General features: G+C 43.2%; 1 protein-coding gene across 8 annotated transcripts in view; it reads left to right on the plus strand.

Annotated features, from left to right (window-relative positions):
• Nucleotides 1-19394, plus strand: part of mbnl3 (muscleblind-like splicing regulator 3) — a 75325-nt gene extending 55931 nt beyond the window's left edge. For 3 of the 8 annotated variants that reach the window (XM_082956030.1, XM_082956031.1, XM_082956032.1), the window contains exons 7-10: nucleotides 1201-1351; nucleotides 4155-4265; nucleotides 7880-7974; nucleotides 12141-19394. In XM_082956030.1, the coding sequence (XP_082812156.1) occupies nucleotides 1201-1351; nucleotides 4155-4265; nucleotides 7880-7974; nucleotides 12141-12158 (375 nt within the window). In that variant the 3' untranslated portion in view covers nucleotides 12159-19394. Of the gene's footprint in view, nucleotides 1-1200; nucleotides 1352-3221; nucleotides 3258-4154; nucleotides 4266-7879; nucleotides 7975-12137 lie in introns of all 8 variants that reach the window. The other 5 variants (XM_045724109.2, XM_014212976.3, XM_045724106.2 and 2 more) reach the window with 5 other exon arrangements.
• Nucleotides 19395-20087: the final 693 nt, after the last annotated feature.

A 20087-nucleotide genomic window follows, 5' to 3' on the forward strand; every position in this document is an offset into this window, starting at 1 on the left:
TTTATAGGCCTCCTTGCTCGCACACACATTTTCAGTTCTGCACACAAATTGTCTTTAGGATTGAGGTCAAGGCTTTGTAATGGCCACTCCAATACCTTGACTTTGTTGTCCTTAAGCCATTTTGCCACAACTCCAGAAGTATGCTTGGGGTCATTGTCCATTTGGAAGACCCATTTGCGACCAAGCTTTTAACTTCCTGTCTGATGTCTTGAGATGTTGCTTGAATATATCCACAGAATTTTCCGCCTCATGATGCCATCTATTTTGTGAAGTGCACCAGTCCCTCCTGCAGCAAAGCACCACCACAACATGATGCTGCCAATCCCCGTGCTTCACGGTTGGGATGGTGTTCTTCGGCTTGCAAGCCTCTCCCTTTCTCCTCCAAACATAACGATGGTCATTATGGCCAAACAGTTCTATTTTTGTTTCATCAGACATTTCTCCAAAAAGTACGATCTTTGTCCCCATATGCAGTTGCAAACCATAGTCTGGCTTTTTTATGGCGGTTTTGGAGCAGTGGCTTCTTCCTTGCGGAGTGGCCTTTCAGGTTATGTCGATATAGGACTCGTTTTACTGTGGACATAGATACTTTTGTACCTATTTCCTCCAGTATCTTCACAAGGCCCTTTGCACTTTTCGCACCAAAGTACGTTCATCTCTAGGAGACAGAACACGTCTCCTTCCTGAGCGGTATGACGGCTGCGTGGTCCCATGGTGTTTATACTTGCGTACTATTGTTTGTACAGATAAACGTGGTACCTTCAGGCATTTGGAAATTGCTCCCAAGGATGAACCAGCCAATCAGAAGCTTCTAAAGCCATGACATCATTTTCTGTAATTTTCCAAGATGTTTAAAGGAACAGTCAACTTAGTGTATGTAAACTTCTGACCCACTGGAATTGTGATACAGTGAATTATAAGTGAAATAATCTGTCTGTAATCAATTGTTGGAAAAATTACTTGTGTCATGCACAAAGCAGATGCACAAAGCCAAAACTATAGTTTGTTAACAAGAAATGTGTGGAGTGGTTGAAAACGAGTTTTAATGACTCCAACCTAAGTGTATGTAAACTTCCGACTTCAACTGTAGATGCATTGTACTTGCACCATTTCTGAGCCCAAATGCTGACGCTTTCTCTGTCTCTTTCTCTGTCTCTCTCTTTCTCTCTCTCTCTCTCTCCCCGTTTTCTACTTCCCCAGGCCATGCCCCATGGGGCAATGCAACAGCTACCAAAGAGGCCCACCTTAGAGAAGAGTAACGGGGGTGGTGCTGTGTTCAACCCCAGCATGTTCCACTACCAGCAGGCCCTGGCTAACATGCAGCTGCAGCAGCCAGCCTTTATCCACCCTGGTGAGTCTAGTCTACTCTGTCAAATAGAATAATTTGGCTTTACTTTTAAAAAGTAAGTAGACTGAGTTATTCATTCAATTAAGTTTGGTGAAAATATCTATCCCGAGTCTGATTTAGATAGGTGAACTAAGTGTTCTGGGGAGGGCTAGCTAGGCCAGACAGACTGACACAGGGCAGGGCTAGCTAGGCCAGACAGACTGACACAGGGCAGGGCTAGCTTGGCCAGACAGACTGACACAGGGCAGGGCTAGCTAGGCCAGACAGACTGACACAGGGAAGGGCTAGCTTGGCCAGACAGACTGACACAGGGCAGGGCTAGCTAGGCCAGACAGACTGACACAGGGCAGGGCTAGCTAGGCCAGACAGACTGACACAGGGCAGGGCTAGCTAGGCCAGACAGACTGACACAGGGAAGGGCTAGCTTGGCCAGACAGACTGACACAGGGCAGGGCTAGCTTGGCCAGACAGACTGACACAGGGCAGGGCTAGCTTGGCCAGACAGACTGACACAGGGCAGGGCTAGCTTGGCCAGACAGACTGACACAGGGCAGGGCTAGCTAGGCCAGACAGACTGACATGGCAGCTTCACACTGTACTGTCATCTGGGTGTCAAGTTAACTGCCAACGGTCTAAATAAGGACTGCACATGGAAACAGCCAGAAGAAATGACACAGCAGAAACATATTACTATGTCAAACATTAGTACTACAGCATATTACTATGAACATATTACTATGTCAAACATTAGTACTACAACATATTACTATGAACATATTACTCAGGAGTACTGATACACATACCAGTGGATGTCTATTTGATATAGGGGGATGTGTTATGGTATAGAATATATTGCAGGGACATGAGAGAAGAAAGCGGGTTCCTTGTGAGTATTGAGGAACTCTCTCTCTGTGCTGTGTATACAATGTGCTGTCTGGGATAGAGCTTATTGGGTGTGCTCTGTCCTTCTGTCTGGGATAGAGCTTATTGGGTGTGCTCTGTCCTTCTGTCTGGGATAGAGCTTATTGGGTGTGCTCTGTCCTTCTGTCTGGGATAGAGCTTATTGGGTGTACTCTGTCCTTCTGTCTGGGATAGAGCTTATTGGGTGTGCTCTGTACTTCTGTCTGGGATAGAGCTTATTGGGTGTGCTCTGTCCTTCTGTCTGGGATAGAGCTTATTGGGTGTACTCTGTCCTTCTGTCTGGGATAGAGCTTATTGGGTGTGCTCTGTCCTTCCCTCCTACTCTCACTCTATTTTTCTCTCCTTCTTTCTCCCTCTCTGTCCCCTGCACTCTGTGTCTTTGTCCCATGCTTAACTGGTCCCCTGCTATCATGCACAAATACTGGCACAATCTGCTCTAGGTGGCCTAAAGTATGCAGCAACAGCACCCAGCACACTCTGGGAGAGAATGTATAGATCTCTACCTGATCCACTCCTCCACTTTCCTCAGCTGTTCCATCATCAGGTCTATATTGCTATTAAAGTACCACAATAACAATTGATATGCCGTATCCATCCAAACTTAACAGCAATGAGCAATTGAACACTATTAACGCTCTCTGCATCCTATGCCCTCCACTGCTCTGTCCCGTGTTCTGTGTTCTGCCTGTCTGCCTTTAAGCCTCCATGTTGACTCTGCTGTGTTCTAGTTGACTGTGACAGGTTATATTAGCCATTATTTACACGCTGTTCTTGTGGCTTGCACTAACCTGAATGTTGTTTTTGTCTTGTCCTGTTGTCTGTCGTCACTCTCTCTGTGTCAATCGCTCCTCCCCCTTTGCTCCCCTCCTCCATCCTCTCATCACCTCCTTCTGTTGTCCCCATCTTCCTTCCCCTCATCCCCCTCTCTCCCCCTCTCTGCATGCTGTGGTAGGCTCAGTCCTGTGCATGGCGCCATCAGGAGGCATGGGTAGGTCGGCTCGGTCACTCACTGCTGCTTGGGGGGGGGACTGTGGTTGGCCAGATAGCTAGGAGAGAGGGGGGGTTGGTAGTAGATGGGCTCTGTGGTTGGCCAGATAGCTAGGAGAGAGGGGGGGTTGGTAGTAGATGGACTCTGTGGTTGGCCAGATAGCTAGGAGAGAGGGGGGGTTGGTTGTAGATGGACTCTGTGGTTGGCCAGATAGCTAGGAGAGAGGGGGAGAATGATCAGCAACACGTCCTCTGAAGATAGTGGATGTAGTTCTCAGATTGTAGTTAAGTAGTTCTAGTTGTAGTAGATTCTAGAATCATAGTTAAGTTCCAGACCCCAACACCAAGAACCTTGGAGGATATGAAAGTAGATATTAGTCATTTTGGAGCCTTCACGTTGTCCCACTGGTGTCTGCCTGTCCTGTCCTGTCTGTCCTGTCTGTCCTGTCTGTCCTGTCCTGTCTGTCTGTCTGTCTGTCTGTCTGTCTGTCTGTCTGTCTGTCTGTCTGTCTGTCTGTCTGTCTGTCTGTCTGTCTGTCTGTCTGTCTGTCTGTCTGTCTGTCTGTCTGTCTGTCTGTCTGCCGCTGTGCTCGCACTTGTCATCCCACTTTCATTTGTGACACAAAAAAACCAACTTATTTCAACATTTTATCTGTGTATTATTAGAGTTTGCTAGAGTGTGTGTGTGTCTCTGTGAGCTCAGATATCTCAGTCCCAGCCTAGTCAGTATGAGGTTGTTGGTCTCCCAGGTTGTCTCCCAAATAGCACCCTAATATATATATATATATATATAGTGCACTACTTTTGACCTCTGGGCTCTGGTCAAAAGTAGTGCACTATGTAGGAAATAGGGTGCCATTTAGGATTCAGTTTAAGCCTGCTGCCCCGTCTCTTGTAGGGCTTATGAAAGGGCCGGCCACGCTGGCAGTGGATGGCCGTTGGGAGAGGCGGGACTGGAGCAGCTGCAGGCACCCCCACAGCCGCCTCTTGTCAGCGCCTGGATTCACTGGTGAGGGGAATCCACAGCTGGTCTCCCCCTCTACCTGACCCTCTACTTCCCCCTCTAACTCCCCCTCTTCCTCTACCTCCCTCTCTACCTGACCCTCTACTTCCCCCTCTAACTCCCCCTCTTCCTCTACCTCCCTCTCTACCTGACCCTCTACTTCCCCCTCTAACTCCCCCTCTTCCTCTACCTCCCTCTCTACCTGACCCTCTACTTCCCCCTCTAACACCCCCTCTACCTGACCCTCTACTTCCCCCTCTAACTCCCCCTCTTCCTCTACCTCCCTCTCTACCTGACCCTCTACTTCCCCCTCTAACTCCCCCTCTTCCTCTACCTCCCTCTCTACCTGACCCTCTACTTCCCCCTCTAACACCCCCTCTTCCTCTACCTCCCCCTCTACCTGACCCTCTACTTCCCCCTCTAACTCCCCCTCTTCCTCTACCTCCCCCTCTACCTGACCCTCTACTTCCCCCTCTAACTCCCCCTCTTCCTCTACCTCCCCCTCTACCTGACCCTCTACTTCCCCCTCTAACACCCCCTCTACCTGACCCTCTACTTCCCCCTCTAACACCCCCTCTACCTGACCCTCTACTTCCCCCTCTAACACCCCCTCTACCTGACCCTCTACTTCCCCCTCTAACTCCCCCTCTTCCTCTACCTCCCCCTCTACCTGACCCTCTACTTCCCCCTCTAACACCCCCTCTACCTGACCCTCTACTTCCCCCTCTAACACCCCCTCTACCTGACCCTCTACTTCCCCCTCTAACTCCCCCTCTTCCTCTACCTCCCCCTCTACCTGACCCTCTACTTCCCCCTCTAACTCCCCCTCTTCCTCTACCTCCCCCTCTACCTGACCCTCTACTTCCCCTCTCTAACACCCCCTCTTCCTCTACCTCCCCCTCTACCTGACCCTCTACTTCCCCCTCTAACTCCCCCTCTTCCTCTACCTCCCCCTCTACCTCTCTATCTACCTAGCCTTCTACCTCCCTCTCTACCTGACCCTCTACCTCCCCTCTACCTCTCTATCTACCTAGCCTTCTACCTCCCTCTCTACCTGACCCTCTACCTCACCCCTCCACCCTACCTATCTACCTAGCCTTCTACCTCCCTCTCTACCTGACCCTCTACCTCCCCTCTACCTCCCTATCTACCTAGCCTTCTACCTCCCTCTCTACCTGACCCTCTACCTCCCCTCTACCTCCCTATCTACCTAGCCTTCTACCTCCCTCTCTACCTGACCCTCTACCTCCCCTCTACCTCCCTATCTACCTAGCCTTCTACCTCCCTCTCTACCTGACCCTCTACCTCCCCTCTACCTCCCTATCTACCTAGCCTTCTACCTCCCTCTCTACCTGACCCTCTACCTCCCCTCTACCTCCCTATCTACCTAGCCTTCTACCTCCCTCTCTACCTGACCCTCTACCTCCCCTCTACCTCCCTATCTACCTAGCCTTCTACCTCGCTCTCTACCTGACCCTCTACCTCCCCCTCTACCAAGCTCCTGCTCCCCCTCTACCCCCCCCCCCCCCCCCCCCCCCCCTTAGACTTAGGCTATGTCCCAATTATCTCTCCTTCCTACAAAAGTGTGGACTTGTTCACTTCCTTTCACTGATTTTAAAGGAAATTACTGGTGTAAGAAATATGGTGGAAATCCCCACTAGCCAATGCCTCCACCAATCCAATGCTTTTATATTTATGGAAGTAGTGAACCAGTGCACAGGGCAGGCTCAGCAGCCTTGAAACGGATACTCTTACTGTATCTAGGGGGAGGTAGCTCCTCTTACTGTATCTAGGGGGAGGTAGCTCCTCTTACTGTATCTAGGGGGAGGTAGCTCCTCTCACTGTATCTAGGGGGAGGTAGCTCCTCTTACTGTATCTAGGGGGAGGTAGCTCCTCTTACTGTATCTAGGGGGAGGTAGCTCCTCTTACTGTATCTAGGGGGAGGTAGCTCCTCTTACTGTATCTAGGGAAAGGTAGCTCCTCTTACTGTATCTAGGGGGAGGTAGCTCCTCTTACTGTATCTAGGGGAAGGTAGCTCCTCTTACTGTATCTAGGGGGAGGTAGCTCCTCTTACTGTATCTAGGGGGAGGTAGCTCCTCTTACTGTATCTAGGGGGAGGTAGCTCCTCTTACTGTATCTAGGGGGAGGTAGCTCCTCTTACTGTATCTAGGGGGAGGTAGCTCCTCTTACTGTATCTAGGGGGAGGTAGCTCCTCTTACTGTATCTAGGGGGAGGTAGCTCCTCTTACTGTATCTAGGGGGAGGTAGCTCCTCTTACTGTATCTAGGGAAAGGTAGCTCCTCTTACTGTATCTAGGGGGAGGTAGCTCCTCTTACTGTATCTAGGGGAAGGTAGCTCCTCTTACTGTATCTAGGGGAAGGTAGCTCCTCTTACTGTATCTAGGGGAAGGTAGCTCCTCTTACTGTATCTAGGGGAAGGTAGCTCCTCTTACTGTATCTAGGGGGAGGTAGCTCCTCTCACTGTATTTAGGGGGAGGTAGCTCCTCTCACTGTATCTAGGGGGAGGTAGCTCCTCTCACTGTATCTAGGGGGAGGTAGCTCCTCTCACTGTATCTAGGGGGAGGTAGCTCCTCTCACTGTATCTAGGGGGAGGTAGCTCTTACTGTAAAATCAGAACGTGTGTGTGTGCATGTGTGTCAGTGTTTGTGCTTTTCTATAAGCTGTGTTTCTGTTTTTTTATGCATGTCCTACCCGGTATTCGTTTTTTCATCCATTCCCTTCTGCATTTAACATGATGATGCTGATTTCTACACAAACGGCCTGTATACCTGTCTGTTGCATATGTTTCTGATGTATTCATTCCCTTTTTGAAACGGCACGTGATGCATCACACTCCCACAGAATTGTTGGAAAGTAGTGCACCCAAAGGGAATAGGGTGCCATTTGGGACGCAATCCTATCTGACCTTTCACTTTAATGAAATCATCCCATAATGTCAGTCAGGAGGGAGATGGTGACTTTGTCCCAAACAGCACCCTGTTCTCTTTATGGAACACTACTTTTGACCACGACCCTTAGCCTGCTGTGTACACACTGCTATCTCATTCCCATCTCAAGACTAACGTATTTGATTATTTTTAGAATATTTCCTCAGCATATTAATGTTATTCAGTTATGTGATAAGGATGACAAATGAGTGTCATATTATATTAGCTAATGCCTTTACATTTGTGTGAGTCTGTGGTTCACAGAAATAGTCTTTTGCTTCTTTGTTCTGTTATTCATTTGCTCCCTCCCTACACATGTACTCCCTCCATCTGAATACAATTATCAGATGCCTTAGTCTGATTCGATTGTATGAAATAGGATTTCTGACATATTTTGTTAACGACTATTAGATTTGAGACAATATTGAATATTGTTCCTCAGTTTTAACATAGTTGGTTCTCCTTTAATTGGAATAAGTCATGTCATTTAATTTTTCTCTTATTTCATTTGCATGTCTCGGTTCTTGTTGAAACCCCTCACCCCTGGCAATGTCGTCACATGACTTCTTGCCATGACTTTTACTCCTCTTCCACATTTCGCCATGGTAACCATAACATCCCCCCCTCCCCCCACCCATCCCCCCTGTCTCTTGTCCAACTCGCCTGAATAAAAGTACCCATGATGCACGGTGCCACCACCTCCACTGTTTCGTCGGCCTCGACCCCAGTCACCAATGTTCCTTTCGCAGAATCAGCCGCCTCCAATCAGGTTTGTCCCTTCATTTTGGGTTCTCTCTTTGGTTTCTATCTGTATGGTGTCAGGTCTTTGGCCATTAAGACTCCCATTGTTTATCATTTAATATACATACATACTGTATGTGTTTCACATTTCACTTTTTTCATTCACTTTTTAATGTGACACACTGAAAATAGATTTTTGGGGTGGATTCTGTTGCATTAGGGTCTAGTGTTAAGCCATCTGTGTCACTCTGTCTGTCTCTGTCTGTCAAATAAAATAACATTTTATTCGTCTCATGCTTCAGAAACAGCAGGCGTAGACTAACAGTTAAATGCTTACTTACAGGCCCTTCCCAAAAATAGAGCATTTTTTGTTACTGAAATAATAGAAAAGTAAAACACGTAATAATAGAATTAATAATAAATATACAATGAGTAACGATAACTTGGCTATATACACGGGGTACCAGGACCAAGTCCATGTGCAGGGGTACGAGGTAATTGAGGTAGATACAGTATGTACATATACGTAGGGTTAAAGTGACAGATAATAAATAGTAGCAGCAGCGTATGTAAAAAAAGTTAGTGCAAAAAGGGTCAATGCAGATAGTTAAATAGTTAACCAAATAGCTACCCGGACTAACTATTTAGACTATTTAGTCTTATGGCTTCGGTGTAGAAGCTGTTTAATGTCCTGTTGGTTTTAGACTTGGTGCATCAGTACCTCTTGTCATGCAGTAGCAGAGTGAACAGTATGACTTGGGTGGCTGGAGTCTTTGACCATTTTTAAGGCCTTCCTCTGACACCGCTTGGCATAGACGTCCTGGATTTCCTGTTGATGTGAGCCATGACCAGCCTTTCAAAGCCCCATAGCACTCAGATGTGAGTGCTATGGGGCGATAGTCATTAAGACAGGTTATCTTGGCATTCTTGGTCATAGGGAATATGATGGTCTGCTTGAAACATGTAGGTATTATAAACATGGTCAGGGAGGGGTTGAAAATGTCAGTGAAGACACTTGCCAGCTGGTCAGCGCATGCTCGGAGTACGCATCCTGGTAATCAGTCTGGCCCTGTGGCCTTGTCAATGTTAACCTGTTTAAAGGTCTTACTCACAGCGTGATCACGCAGTTGTCTGGAACAGCTGGTGCGCTCATGCATGGTTCAGTGTGGCTTTCCTCGAAGCGAGCATAGAAGGCATTTAGCTCTTCTGGTAGGCTCATGCCACTGGGCAGCTCGCGTCTGTGTTTCCCTTTGTAATCTGGGATAGTTTGCAAGCCCTGCCAAATCCGACATGCGTCAGAGCTGGTGTCGTAGGATTCGATCTTAGTCCTATATTGACGCTTTGCCTATTCGATAGTTCATCAGATAGAGTAAAGCGGTTTCTTATAAGCATCCAGATTATTGTCCCGCTCCTTGAAAGCGGCAGCTCTAGCCTTTACAATGGCTTCTGGTTGGGATATGTACGTATGGTCACTGTGGGGACGACGTCGTCCATGTATTTATTAATGAAGCCGGTGGTTGATGTGGTAATCTCCTCAATGCCATTAGATGAATCCTGGAACATATTCCAACCTGTGCTAGCAAAACAGTCCTGTAGCTTAGCATCTGCTGCATCGGACCACTTCCGTATTAAGCGAGTCACTGTTTGAGGTTTTGGTCAGATTTTCCAAATGGATGGGGCGAGGGAGAGCTTTGTATGCATTTATGTGTGGAGTAAAGGTGATCTAAAGTTTTTTTCACGTGTAGTTGCACAGGTGACATGCTGGTAGAAATTAGGTAAAACGATGTAAGTTATTCCTGCATTACATCCCTGCTACTAGGAGCGTCGCTTCCGGATGTGCATTTTCTTGTTTGCTTATGGCCCTAAACAGCTCGTTGAGTGTGGTCTTAGTGCTAGCATCGGTTTGTGGTGGTAAATAGACAGCTACAAAAAATATAGATGAAAACTCTCTTGGTGAATAGTATCATGAGGTATTCTATGAGGTATTCTAACTCAAGCAAGCAGAACCTCGAGACTTCCTAATATTAGAGCTTGCGCACCAACTCTTGTTAACAAAGAGACACACACCTCCCCCTTGAGCTTACCCAACTGCCGTTCTGTCCTGACGATGCATAGAATAAACAATTAATGTACAGTGCATTCGGAAAGTATTCAGACCCCGTGACATTTTCCAAAATGTGTTATGTTACAGCCTTATTCTAAAATGTATTAAACAGTTTTTTTCCCTCATCAATCTACACACAATACTGCATAATGACAAAGCAAAAACAGGTTTATATATATATATATATATATAAACGGAAATATCACATTTTCATAAGCACCTTTGGCTGCGATTACAGGCACACCTGTATTTGGGGAGTTTCTCCCATTCTTCTCTGCAGATCCTCTCAAGCTCTGTCAGGTTGGATGGGGAGCGTCGCTGCACAGCTATTTTCAGGTCTCTCCAGAGATCTTCGATCTGGTTCAAGTCCGGGCTCTGGCTGGGCCACTTAAGGACATTCAGAGACTTGTCCCGAAGACACTCCTGCGTTGTCTTGGCTGTGTGCTTAGGGTCATTGTCCCATTGGAAGGTAAACCTTTGCCCCAGTCTGAGGTACTGAGCGCTCTGGAGCAGGTTTTCATTTCAAAAGGCTTGATTGGTGGAGTGCTGCAAAGATGTTTGTCCTTCTGGAAGGTTCTCCCATCTCCACAAAGGAACTCTTGAGCTCTGTCAGAGACCATCAGATTCTTGGTCACCTCCCTGACCAAGGCCCTTCTCCCCCGATTGTTCTAGGAAGATTCTTGGTGGTTACCTTGGTGGCCTTGGGGACCTTCAGTGCTGCAGACATTTTCCGATACCCTTCCTCAGATCTGTGCCTCGACACAATCCTGTCTCGGAGCTCTACAGAAAATTCCTTCAACCTCATGCCCAGGTTTTTGCTCTGACATGCACTGTCAACTGTGGGACCTTTATATAGACAGGTGTGTGCCTTTCCAAATCATGTCCAATCAATTTGTAGAAACATCTCAAGGATGATCAATGGAAACAGGATGCTCCTGAGCTCAATTGCTCAAACTGTTTTCGCTTTTTCATTATAGGGTATTGTGTGTAGATTGATGAGTAAAATATTGTATTTAATCAATTTTAAAATAAGGCTGTAACTTAACATGTGGAAAAAGTCAAGGGGTCTGAATACATTCCCGAATGCACTGTATGTCAATCTGAAGTGTATGCAAATAGATTATACAAGTGGTTAGGCATTTTCAACACACAAATGCTTCTCAAAAAGACTAAAAGAGAAGTAGTCAATTTATCCTCAACCAGGAAATACTATCATGCATGTTATTGATGTTAGTTCTGTGTGTGTAGTTAAGGACAAGGTGTGCTGCTCTGTTTTGAGCCAGCAGCGGCTTTCTTTACATACCAGACATACTGTACCTCTCCCCATCTTCACAACAACTTTGTCAGTATGACTTGCCCATGATGACTGACCATCCATGTTACTCCTAGGAGTTCAGCTTCTTCTACTCAATGGTCACACGCTTTCTGCACAACTCCAGCTGAGGTTTAGATCTTAGAGAATGTTTTGAACCGAATACAATGCTTTTGGTTTCAGACAAGTTTATTGTTAACCACCCATTCTGACACTGTCACTCCTTGTTAAGAGTCTCAATGAGCTCATTGCCTTTGGGTGCTGACATGTAGAGTGAGGAATCATCAGCTTACATAGTCATTTTAGCTTCTTGTAAGACAAGTGGCAAATCATTTGTAAAAATAGAGAAGAGTAACGGCCCAAGGCAACTGTCCTGAGGAACACTGCACTGTACATATCTGATGTTAGAGAAGCTTCCATTGAAGAACATTCTCTGGGTTCTATTGGATAAGTAACTTTCCAACCATGTGATAGCAGGTGATGTAAAGCCATTTTTTATAATAACAAATTATGATCAATAACATTCAAGGCTGCACTGAAATCTAACAATAAAGCTCCAACTATCAAATTATTATCAATTTATTTTAGCCAATCATCATTCATCTGAATCAGTGCAGTGCAAGTTGATGCATTACAATACTGTACTACTATTGGTGAAATGAAATGATCCCTCTCTCCAGTTGTTTTCTAGGTTTCATTTCTCCTTTTCCCCTCTCTTCTCTCTCCCTTTCTCTCTCCTCTCGCTCTCTCTCCCATTTTCTCTCATCTCCTCCAGTAGACCCTTCAGAGGTTCTGAGTGCCGACCCAGTGGACCTTCAGTGCGTCCCCATGGAAGCCCACTTCTGCCCTCTCCCCAAACTCCTGATGGCTGCTCCGGTGGCGCTGAACCCAGTAACCCTCCCGTGAAACCCCAGTTAAAGCACCCGACAACACCATCAAACCCTTAGTCATCCCCAACCAACCAACCCTGCCCCAAAAACACCACAGTCAACTATTTGAATGCAACAAACATGTGCCTAACCTACAGTGCACCCCAAGTGAGAGGTAGTGTTATCCTCATTTAGGAGGTATTCACATAATAAAAAAGTTGACAAGGTTTTATTGACATTTATCACAGGCAATACTAAAGCTTGGACCCATTACTGTTGATGTAAAGCCAGCCCAGACTGATGCACATTGACTTGAAGGAGCTGACTGAAGGAGAGGCTCCCCAGTTCTTACAGCCATACACACCCACACCTTTAACACACAAACACACATACACACTAAAAACAGCAAATCCTCTTGGAGACTAAGCTGAGGATATGAGGCGTAAGGTCGTATAATCTTACACAGCTGACGGTTCCCCCAAAGTCAGACAGTCTGGAAAGAAAATTAGTGAAAAGTCAGACAAGAAGAAAGAAGTAGTCTGCAGAGGTTGGATCATTCTTGAAGTAGTCTGCAGAGGTTGGATCATTCTAGAAGTAGTCTGAAGAGGTTGGATCATTCTAGAAGTAGTCTGCAGAGGTTGGATCATTCTAGAAGTAGTCTGCAGAGGTTGGATCATTCTAGAAGTAGTCTGCAGAGGTTGGATCCTGTAGATCATTCTAGAATGCAATGTCGTTTTCGTCATCTTTTCTTTTTCACTTCAAAGAAATGTGTTGCGTCTCATTTAATGTTTACAGTACGTTTCAAGACGGCTGAAGCTTAAAAGCAGTGTGTTATTATGTGAGCCATTCCCTTAGTTCAGAGAGGCTAAGCTCCTATGGTCCAATTCAAAAATCTCACCCAAGGTCTCATATCTGATGTTTCTCCATGTTCATTTGTCTGTGCCTTTTGAGTTCCCAGCTATGTAGGAGATTTGATGTCTTATCTCAAAACAACTGAAGTCAATGACTTAAGACCCAAATAGCCTTGATCTCAGACAAAGAATAGAGAAGTGTTTCTATTGACACACAAGGCTATAGCTCCTCCTGTGTATATATTGCCTGTCGAAAGGTCTCTGTTCAGGAGGCCTAGGTCCTGTGACAAGCTCTCTTCATGAGATTATTTTTGGGTCGTTACACGAATAGAGTGCCTTTCAATTGAACTGTTAGATCACGTACATCGATGCTCTAACTAGTCTCGTCAATCCCAGACCTAGGGCAACAGCACTGGGAATCATGAAAAAGGAAATTGTCCTCTTCAGACAGACCAGTCACAAGTTTGGGTAGGCGGGGCTTAGAATGCAGGCAGGAATTGTGAAAAACTCTTACCATGGCCTGTACAGCCAGACATGCCAGAACTTCGCAATTTGAAACCAAAGTTTGCAGGCAAAACCTTTGAAATGGTTTTAGTGAAGGTAGTTGATGCAAACTAGCCACTTGTGAAATACACTCATTAAAATAACCTCTGTGAGCTCCAACTTGTTAGCTACTATTTTGGGCAACAAGCGAATAAGGCAGTGACGTAAGAAAGAAGGATATCCCAACTCCACCTTTTACTCTGTCAAACTGACGTTGTTTTAGTACAGAAGTGTATGCTGGAACATTGGTGCGTTGTGGGAGGCAACCCATCTGTCTAGAGAGACTATGCTCTAACTTAACAAAACCATTTTCATTCAAATAAGTTATTTGTTTTCTCTGAAAATCCACATTTTGCCATGTCCCATGTCTTGTTTGTCCAACTTCTAAGAAGATTTGAACTCACTTAACCCCAAGTTTTTCAGATGTTTTCACTGTCATTTCTGAAGATGTTTTACTTATTTAATGTGATTTCCATTCTGACATCGTTGAACGTCATTGCACGCATGATAGAACAGCAATGTACTGCTATTGTTTTTTACCACGATGCTGGATGCTATTCTCCTCCGCTTAATCAACAAAACCAAAACAATATCACCTTTGCTCGGGCCGAAGAATGGCGCTGTTATTCCCTTATGCGGATTTCAGCTTTAAACCTCTTGAGATGGGAAAACATGTTTGTTATGAATTTTAACATGTGCTCCTCATGACAGAATGTTACAATTAAGTGAAATTGTTATTTTTGACAAAATTACACTACCCAAAAGGTAATCTATTCGTGGAAGGACACATTATTGAAACCAAAAATGAAATTCAATGGCGAAATCTGAAATAATACTTAATTATTTCTTGAACTTTCTGGAACCAAGGGGAGTTGCTTTGCTTGTCTGAAAGGTCTAGCATGCTTACCTGTGTGCCAATGATTCTATAATGGAGGTTTGTCTGTGCCAATCATTGGTGTATACTGTATCCTAAATAGAATTCCCTTAGTGTTATCAGATTGATATCTGAGTGGATGTTTCCCCTTCAATGAGCCGTCCCTTTCTCTGTCAGACGTCAACTGATATTTGCAGATCATTTTGGGGTCAATCTCCTGCATTCATAATAGTATGTTTGAGTAAGTGGTATACATTTTTCTATATATTGTGTTAAGAATATTTTAATGGAATGGATTTGACAAAAGAAATGTGGTTCTGCAGGGAGTATATTGAGTAAGCTTGAAATTGTTCCGTCTGCAAATCATGTATTTGATCATCGTCACTGTGTCCTTACTTTCAATCATCAGCAGACTTGAAATGCTACAAATATAGTGACCTGGTGGAACAGTACCGACCTAAGTAGAGGAAATAGAAGGAGATAGTGAGAGACTGAAAGAGAAACGGATCAGTTCTGGAGTCGAGTATTTGGTCTTAAAATGGTATCCAGAATTATTACAAAATGGAGCAGAATTGCTATGAAAATGGAGAGAGACAATACATTAGCTGATATGTTTAGGTGAGTTTTAATGTGCCTCTCACTCGTTTTCAAGTCTTCTGAAACCAACCACTGTCCATACACTGTAATAACTGACTTTTCAGTCTTTTCAAAACAGATGATCCGTTGACTAGCACTGCCTGTCTGGCGCCATAGATCTGTCGTGTCTCTGTAGTTTCTGCTTTGTAACAGCTGTGCTGTCTCGTCTTTTGATGAGATAAAAAAAAAGTAATCAGACTGAGTGGGTGGCGTGTTTAAATGTTTTAATTAATGACTAGACACTGAATTACTAAGTTGGACATGTGGAAATGTTGAGACGTTTTCCACATCTGGGGGGAAATGGATATTGACAGGAAGCTATTCATGTTTAAGTCATGTCATTTACGTGGTGAATGTATCTAATAGCGCAAAAACTCGAGCGGCATGTTGAAATGTAATGATTCACTATATAGGCTATTTCTATTAAGAGGTCAAATGCAAACCACGTTAAGACAACATACTGTGTTAAGAAATGTTTTAAGTATGTGTGTGTATTCTTATATAGGTTTATGTTTAAATGTTTGTGAGTGTGATGAGTACTTTCAGAAATATCTTTGGACAAGTGTGGTCCCTGCATTTTCCCCCTTTCTTTGAAGCATTCAGATGCATATTAGAAATGGTCCTCTCTTAATCAATGAAATTGATATTACAATGTCTAGACATATTCATTTTGTCTAAATTGTATAGCTTTGAAGGACTTGCATTGCCCAGCCAAGATGAAAATCTATCTTCTCTCTCTCCCCCCCTCTCTGTCACATCATTATGCCTTCTCCAACTACTATCTAGCTGGAAATAACAAAATACTTGATTCAAGAAAAAGAAAATGTGCCTCGTGGGGGGGGCGTTAGCATTTTAAGTAAACTTACATGTTTAAGAGGTGTGTTTTCCTTGTACAAGAACATAGTTAGCTAGAGTAATTGTAGTGTTGTTGGTACAAATATATTATTCTTTCTTTCTTTCTTCATCCTTTACCATTATGTTCCAAAGTTTCTCCCTCTCTTAATGGTACTTCATCGAATTTCCGTCACATTTTTTGTCTTAATTCCTAAATTACAATATCAAAGATGTGACTATTTATGGACAGAACTGTTAGTGGTATTTTCACCCATTTAGAAATGTTTTTGTTTATTCGACATAAAAAAATAGTCATAGCATGAAAATAAGATAATCTTCATTGATACTTAATTAATAGTTTGTGTAGTTTCCATTTAAGAAAAACTAAAAATAGAAATTATATAAAAAAATATATACATTTGTATCTATACAATGATAGATTCATTGTTACTTATTAATAGTAAGTTGTTGTTGTTGCTGTGGCAACAGAACGACAACATGGCTACCTTTGTCAATCTTAATTGTGAATTTTTTCACATATGAATTGAAATAATGTACAACATTAACTTATTCAGAAAGGGAATGTCTAGTTAGATTGTCTTGGATTGCAAGATGATTTAATATTTTGTAAGAAAAAGTCAAGTTAAATCCTTAATGTCCAAAGGTCCTCTGGGGAGATCAGGTGGTTTGTTTGTTTATCTTTTGGGTTTGATTCGTTTTTATTTCTGTATTTAGTTTTTTTGGAGAGTAAGAACGCATCTCAGCTTTTAAAGTGATCACCTTAAATACCAGGAGGGTAAAGAGACTTTGGGACTGGATACAAGATTGAAATAATTCTGCTAAATTGAGTCATTATAGACTTATGACCTGATTTGATTTGCTGTTTTTGATCACCACATTACATTGGAGTTGAACTGGCCCATACATGCTGTACAGAATTTGCTATGCGTCGTCTCTATGCATTGTATTGCCAACAATTTTCACCTAGGCTCATAGGCTTATACTATAGGCCTTCTGTCCACCTGGACAGGAAGTGCTGATGTCACCGAGCTCTTGGATTGGTCCTCAGTATGAAGTCTCTTTCCCCCTGTGGCCTGCCCAGCTGTGCTGGGAGATGTCGATGCTCGCTGGCGCTTTAGGGGATTCAACCAGTGTACGAATGTGTGATATTCACCTCGTTTGCACTTATGTACATAAGTAAGTCAAAATATTCTGAATTTATTTTGAATAAATATAGAGAAAAGAACTGATAAAAAAATCTAATTTACTGTATTGTTAAGAAATACAGATAAACAATTATCATTTTAATACAGTGTAACAAAAGAGAGTTGTTTTTGAGGGATGTGTCTTTGGTTTTGTTTTATATGTGCCCTGCTCCTATCAAAACATGATGGTGCCTCGCTGTTAAGAGAAAACAGAATGTGTCAAAAAGAAGCTTTGTAGTTTGCCATACTTTATAGAAGCGCATTTAGAAGTCCAGCTATGTCTGATCCTGAACCAGTTTAGTTATAGAACTATAGTTAGAACTATATGCATATAGTTAGATATTATAGAACTATATGCATATAGTTAGAACTAATAGAACTATATGCATATTACCTTTAGTCAACAAATGAATGATATTTCCATTTCCATCAGGTGTTCTCCTGTTTGATGACAGTGACACAGTAAATCAGAATGGTAGCTTACATAAAACTAGGGTTGCAAAGCTACCGGTAATTTAACGAAGTTACTGGAATCTTCTGTATTTTTTGGTAATTAATAGCTAATATATGGCAACCTATGATAACTTTGGTCATTTATACTTCAATAACTTTTTTAAAAAGTATTCATATATAGTATTCATTTTGTATACCTGTATCCATATTGTCCATTAGTTTCTAGCAGATATGATTCAAGAGAACATTTATTAAATTAGAATGTAATCAAAAATTGCATTATTTTCAATTAATTCTGCAATGCTTCTAACTATAGACTAAACTGACACCAGTTTAGCTGCAAAACATTTACAACAAAGACATATTGACATAGTCTTGTAAAATAATTAAGTGTGAAAAAATATAGAAAGGATATTTCATGCTGAAACCCTCATATTAAACACCAGTGGTATTCACTAAGTTGATGGTTTATATTTAGAAGAATGTTTTACAGCTTTGCCATTGAATCTAAAAAAAATATTAAAATCATCTTATTTGACATGTGATAAGGCCACACAGAGGGCCAGATATCATTACAGACACTTGTGGTCATCTGAAGTACCCAGAAGGGCCACTAGATGTTTTGTGATAATTTACATTAAATCCTTGAAATTTACCAAATTTCAGGTAGTTTACTGGTAAACTTTGAAATTGTAATGTAATATACCCTTCCTTTGCAACCCTATATAAAACTAGATTGATTTCAAGATCAAACTGTGTTAGGATTTTCTACACTATCAGTCCCATCGTTCTGCATGCAAGTCGTTGTGCAGAAGAACCTGTGAATTTGGTGGTCCACCTGCTGTCTGTCTAGGGAATGACATTCGGATCAGCTGACAGTCGGAAAATAATGGATGTCAGTAGTGCGCAAAAACAGGAAATAATTTGCTATTCATGTGTATTCGGTTTGTGAGAAGGGATTTTTCTTTACTCATTGTCATTATCCAAAAAACAATATATCTGAATTCTCCACAGGATTTTAGTCAGATCTGGATAAAAAAAAAACTGGTTTTACTACAATTACACACACTTGCGAAACAAACATCCCTGACGAAAACTTCTGTTCATGCGAACTTGTACATTTAATGCTCTTCAATTGCTTTGGAAGCCAATCATTTTGTTGCCATGGCACTTGTCCTAGAGGTGGTGGAGGGACTGGGTCTCAGTGGATTGGTCCAAGGCCTTTCCACTGTAAACAGAGGAGAGGACAACTTTCTTGTAGACTGGGGGTAAGACTGGGGGTCAAGGCTCCCAATTTTTTAACAACTGATTCAAAGATCAGTATCATAATGTACATATGTGCGTGTTGATGTGAAAGAAAAAACATACATCTCATTCATGGGAAGTGACTACAGAATTTGTCCCTTTAATTTAAATAACTATTAGTTGCCTGTTTCTGCTTGCTTGGCAAGGCAAAGCCAAGGAGTGAACAAACTTGCACCCAGGTAAAATATTGGGTTTGTTTAAAAGCATTTCCGTTGGAGAGAAGGCTGTCCATTATGCTCCTCTCTCCCCCACTCTAGGACAAAAGTGAAATTGACTGCTTTGATTCCTGGTATGAAAATGCTTCTCTTTCACTTTCTATTTAGCTTGTTGTGCTTGTACGTGCTAGAGAACTGTGCTACATGCCAATTATTTTTGCTATGTATAAATATCTAGATATACATACACGTATGACTTCTGTTATTTTTGTTTTACCTTTTAATAAAGCACTTAAATGGTGATCTATCTTTTTGGTCTGTGTGTATCATTTTTCTTCTTCATTCAGTTACATCTAGACATACTAAAGTTGAGGACCCAACAGTTCATCTGACACAAGACCCAATTCAAACACTTGATTTTTATGTGCATTTCACTTATTTTTTATTTAACCTTTATTTTAGCAGGAGTCAGTCCCATGAGAGATGGCAGGGTGAGAGAGAAAGAGAGAGAAGGGGTAAGGAAGAGAAAGGTCACAGAGAAATTAGAGAGAAGAAAGAGAGGTGTATGGAATAAGGATAAACAGAGGCTGCAGTTGGAATTAATTCAAATGCTTCAAACTTGTATCAAAGGGGCATTGTGCCTAACGGTTGTTTAGGGTGCCAATTAACCAGCAAAGATACAGCATGAATTAGCTTTAGTGGGTGGAGGAGAGTTGAGACAGGTTAGCTGATGTTTTGCCGATGTCGGAGGTATAGCGGCCTTCGACACTGAACCATCAGATCCTTCCTTCCACCCTCTCAGGGCTGGGTGTCTCAGGCTCTGCACACTCTTGGATTGCATCCTACCTGGCAGGTCGCTCTTACCAGGTGACATGGAGTGGATCTGTGTCTGCACCACATGCTCACACTACTGGTGCCATCCAGGGCTCGTTTCTAGACCCTATCCTCTTCTCTCTATGCACCAAGTCACCTGGCTCCGTCATGTCCTCACATGGTCTCT

Source organism: Salmo salar, chromosome 09, assembly GCF_965601325.2.
Source record: "Salmo salar chromosome 09, fSalSal1, whole genome shotgun sequence".
NCBI classification, from domain to species: domain Eukaryota; kingdom Metazoa; phylum Chordata; class Actinopteri; order Salmoniformes; family Salmonidae; genus Salmo; species Salmo salar.